Below are 4,974 nucleotides of genomic sequence, written 5' to 3'. Positions count from 1 at the left end.
AATTGTACAGCGTGATAAAGAGAGCTGTGTGTATCAGTTTTGCCATATTATGGAGCTAAATAAGTAAAAATAAGAAAAAGTAAAAACAATATAAATATTTGAAGAAAAAACCAACAAACATGTAAATCTAATATTTCTTTCTTTCTTTCTTTCTTTCTTTCTTTCTTTCTTCCTTTAGCTTTTCGATGCAAAGGAAGAAAAACTTAGGCGAAGAAACAACGTGCGATTTAACTTCAACTCCCACAATGCACTAGGAAATGGAGTGCGGAACCCCTGAAACATTACTTTCGTTTTCAGTTTTAATGCTGAGTAATTTTCCTTTTCTTCGCGTGGCGTTGAATTACAACCAATTGTGAGGATTAGTTGTATTTATTGAAGCTCAACTTAACTTTAAGCATCTTAATCACATTCCTTTTGAGTGGGTTTCAACTTTAGAAGTGACATGGCCGCTGTGGATATTTGCACTAAATCGAAGCAGCAGGTAAGCACGATCGGGCTGTTTACATATGTCGTATGATAAAGGTGAACATTCATACACAGTAAACTGAGTTGCTTTTGTACTGTGAAAATGAAACTTTATATTGCCACGCGGCATAGGGTCATGTAAGCTGAGCAAGTAATGACTTGTTATGTTGTGTAATGGGAGCCTGGAGTTGACACAATAAAGATATTTTTACATGACTTCCTTCATTTCAGGTTGACGACTTCAACAGGAAAATCACCAAGGAGGTAATGGACCATGCTGTCAATTTACTATTATACGCCCCTCACAACTACTTTTCGTTTTTGTTTCATGTGCTAATGGTGGGTGGTAGTGGATAATCCTACTAGGGGGAGCACTCCCTGGTAAATTAATAGATACATCCATATTGGGAGGGACTGACCTATATTTTCTCTTGTATTGGGTCGGGGGGGAAAAGGCAGAAGCGCTTGTCTCAACATTTTTCCCACAGAAGATTGAAGAGCTGCAGGTGCTCCTGAAGGTTAGTGCGCTGCTAAATAGTATCAATTAGGACAAAATTGCAAAAAGTAAAAACAGGTGAAATAGGATCAAATATATTAAGAAGCAAAAAGTATGTACAGTAACGTATGATGTGCAACACTTGTGTTTAAAGAGCAATGTACAGTGCATGTAGAGATACAGAGCATATATATAGACATTTATGTTTATTAGAAAAAAAATTAGCAGCACTTTGAACTTTGAAGTTTTGGATCACTGTTGCCATTAGACCTCTTTCAATTGCGATGACCTGGCGTCCCTGAAGGCACCGCTGGATATCCCCATCCCAGATCCTGCGAAGGAGGAGGCCAAACGCAAGAAGGAGGAGGAGGAGGAGGAGAAGGAGGTAGAGCTGTCATGTGATATTTGGGTGTGCAGTACAATCAAATCACTGCACTGGCTGGATTTGTTTGATTGATGAGAGGGGAAAAAAACACAGCTTACTTTTGTTGCAGAAAGGAGTGGAGAAAGAAAAGAAGAAGGATGATGAGGAGGAGGATTCAGGTAACTATTACGTGATGAAATGGTTGCCATTTAGTAGTTGTCATTTCACACTTATTTTAATAGCATTTCAATTCACAAAAAAGTATTTTGGTATGTTGCTGGACTTAATTATTAGTGATGCAGCCTAAATGATCCGTGGTGAAATAATCAGTCCATGTTTGGTGCATCAGGGCCTCCTTGTGGTCCCATCTGCTGCAACGAGCGAGTGGAGCCGCTCCTGAAAGAGGTCAAACCTCAGATCCAGACAATGAAGGAGAAGATCAACACGGTCCGTCTCAACGCCGCTATGACTCTCCGCGTCTTGTTGATATGCGTGTTGAATGAAGGGCGACATGAGATACTTTATTATTAAAGCAAAAAAAAAGGAAGTTCTTATAATAACAGGCTCGTATTGAGGCCTTGCGGATGAAAGTTGCTTCTTCTTCTTCTTAAAAAATGTTGGTAAAAAAAAAAAGTAGATATGTTTGATACCACTTTTTTTCAAGACTGATACCAGTACAAGTACAGTAATTTCTGGACTATAAGCCGCTACTTTTTTCACTTGCATTCAACCTTGCGGCTAATACAAAAGTGTGGCTTAACCATCAGATCACAGGGGGGCGCGCTATAAAGGAAGCGCGAGAGCATCAGGCAGAGCAAAACAAACCAAGTGAGCCCAAATACAATAGGAGAGACCGAACGAGAGCGAGACAATTTGCGCCTTCATTATGGAAAAGAAAGTAGCGGTAACATTAAAACACCTGCGGCTTACAGTCGGGTGCGGCTTATATGTGTAACAAACTCGAGTATTCCTCCAATTTAGCTAGCGCGGCTTATAGTCAGGTGTGCCTTATTGTCCAGAAATTACTGAACTCAACTCTTGAGGAATCACCAATGCCAAGTACCAATATCACTAGCAAGTTTGAGACATAGAGTTTCCCCCCAAAAACTAATCATTTAAAATACTTATATATCCCAATATAGCATTTTCCATTCAATTACATTAAATTAATGCAAATGTTTCTTCTCATTTCTAGTTTCTGATCATAAAATGGTCACAGTATCGATAAAATAAGGCTGCTATCAACACTCGACCATCCCTAACTGGTTCTTAATTAGATCATTTTTAAATGATATATTTTGATCTTATACCTCTGTGGATGTTATATAATTAATTAATTTCAAATGTATTTATTTATTTCCTGTATCTGTTATTTTTCAATTGAATTAAAATTTTATTACTTTTTAAAATTAAATTATATTATTAAAATAAAATAAATGTTACATAAATTTGATGCATTGTTATTATATTATTATTATTTTTGTATGTATCTGTACCTAATAATTGTTATTTGTAATTAATTATATAATTATTTAATTAATTAATGTACTTATTTATTTTTACAGGTGTTTAGATAAAGTAATATAATTTTTTCTTAAATATTTTCTTGCTGCTGTGTGGTTATTTAAACTTAGAAAGTTAAATCAGTATTTTTTTTCTTGTGTCTTCCTGCATACTAATTAATGTTAATTTAGGTGAAATTATTTCCGCCCGCTTGGAGATACTTATAATATATTCTTTTAAATAATGAAAAACAGTACGTTGATTTTATTAGAATTTTTAAATATATATATTTTTAAAACAGTTGTCTTATGTGGATACTAGTACACTTTTAAAATAAAATATTCATTATATATTTTTTATTATATATATTATATTTATATTTTTGCAGGTCTTTGCATAATTTTTTTTAAATTAACTTAATATTTGTCGTTTGTATGGCTATTAATTCAATTATTTCTGTTTTATTTTTTACTTTCTTGCAGGTGTCCATGTGGCTACAACTTAAAATTCCCAAAATAGAAGATGGTGACAACTTTGGAGTTGCAGTGCAGGTCAGAAACTGGGAAAAAGTTGAATAACGTCAAAGCTTTCGCTTTTGTGTGTGCGGGGGTGTTCGTGCGTGCGTGTGTGTCTGTTGTTCCAGTATTTTGTTTTTTGTTTACTACTAGGAAAAAGTGTTTGAGATGTTGACAAGCTCACGCACCAAGATCGAAGGATTCCAGACTCGCATTTCAAAGTAAGCGCGCCTTTCTTTTACAGTGTTACTACACTATATTGATTTTGTATTTTTTTGTTGATTTTTTGGGAGGAACATACACACCACCCCACGTCAGTAGTCCCTGCCTCTTAAAGGCACACATAGGAGCACTATTTTCTGTCATGTTACGGACCAAACCCTGAAGCTGAATCACAATTTGTGAATTGTGAATAAAGCAATGGAAATTTAAAAAAATGCCATTTTAATCAAATTCTTCGATTATTAAAGGATGATGTAATCCTGTCTTGTCTTTGGTTTTCAGATATTACAGCGAGCGGGGTGATGCAGTCGCCAAAGCATCGAAAACGCCCCATGTGGTCAGTAGTTCATGTTATATTGAACTACAGGACTTTAACATGTTAAACCATTTCATTGTAATTTCACAACATCGCTTTTGAACGTCATGTTGTTACGTGTACTCTCCAGGGAGACTACCGGGAGTTTATTCACCAGCTGGACGATACTCAGTACACGGACCTCCGTCTCATGGTCCTGGACATGTGCGCCACATATGTAAGAGCCGACATTTACGGCTGCCTTTTATCAACGACTGCGTTCATATACATATGCCAGTTGCAGTTCTCTCTCACATCTGAAGTAGATAAAGTGGGTGAAATACTGCACGCTACATCATACTGTCAAGCGATAGTTTGGTTATCTAATATAGCCACATGAGAGGGCCCAAATATTAGAAACAGCTCTTCGTACGGAGCACCACTGACAACTAAAATCATCATCATAAACATTGTAATTAATGATTTTTTGGGGGGTAGGGGGGTGGGGGGGGTCTGACTTGACAGCCTGCATTTGCACAGTAGGCATAGTTTTGTTATTAGATAAATATACACAACTATAAATGTACGCATCTTAAGTAGAGAATAATTAGATACACTGCTGTGTGTTTATGTTGTTGCAGTCTTTTCTTTTCATTCTTACCTCATTAACATGTTGCAGGTATTGTAGCAAACAAAGTTTTAAAGTTCTTATCTCCCCTCCGGACCCCCGCTTTTCTCGGCAGGCTGCACTCTATGACATCATCAGCAAGAACTACGCCAAGATCAAGAGGCCCCGTGGAGACTGCAAAGCTCTCATCTACTGAAGTGTTGGCTGTACCTCAATGAGACACAATTGGCACTCTGACACAAAGTATAGTTGCAATACACTGCCATTAAAATAAAATTGGAACATTTATTGCAGTCTTCCTCAACTTTATTTAGCTTTAGTATATGTTGAGCATGCTAGGTTTTCATTTTAGTGGGTATCTTGAAGTAATATTTAAGGGTTTTCTTCTTCGTAGAATCACTGTGATTCAAAAGACTGACATGTCTAGCAGTGTGTTGTTACATTGAGTAAAAAAAAAAAAAAAAAAGTTTTAAATAAAGTCCAAAA

The 4,974-nt window shown here is 36.4% G+C and overlaps 1 protein-coding gene across 1 annotated transcript; it reads left to right on the top strand.

Moving 5' to 3' along the window:
• The first annotated feature begins 258 nt into the window (after window positions 1-258).
• On the top strand, window positions 259-4,774 carry psme1 (proteasome activator subunit 1). The gene is made up of 11 exons (XM_086065815.1): window positions 259-481; window positions 697-729; window positions 921-983; window positions 1,230-1,346; window positions 1,456-1,504; window positions 1,675-1,772; window positions 3,311-3,379; window positions 3,497-3,564; window positions 3,848-3,902; window positions 4,012-4,098; window positions 4,604-4,774. The coding sequence occupies exons 1-11, from the start codon at window positions 443-445 to the stop codon at window positions 4,682-4,684; spliced, it is 759 nt and encodes a 252-aa protein (XP_085921941.1). The 5' UTR covers window positions 259-442; the 3' UTR covers window positions 4,685-4,774.
• The last annotated feature ends 200 nt before the right edge of the window (window positions 4,775-4,974 follow it).

The sequence above is a fragment of the Leptonotus elevatus genome, chromosome 21 (assembly GCF_054856555.1).
Source record: "Leptonotus elevatus isolate MCC_2025b chromosome 21, RoL_Lele_1.0, whole genome shotgun sequence".
NCBI lineage: Eukaryota > Metazoa > Chordata > Actinopteri > Syngnathiformes > Syngnathidae > Leptonotus > Leptonotus elevatus.
The sequence above is the reverse complement of the archived record's forward strand: the minus strand, read 5'-3'. Positions and strand labels throughout refer to the sequence as shown.

Coding starts and splice junctions, on each gene's coding strand:
- psme1 (XM_086065815.1), top strand. CDS start 443: ATGGCCGCTGTGGATATTTGCACTAAATCGAAGCAGCAG. Junction 482..696: donor GCACTAAATCGAAGCAGCAG/GTAAGCACGATC, acceptor CCTTCATTTCAG/GTTGACGACTTCAACAGGAA. Junction 3,903..4,011: donor CATCGAAAACGCCCCATGTG/GTCAGTAGTTCA, acceptor TGTACTCTCCAG/GGAGACTACCGGGAGTTTAT.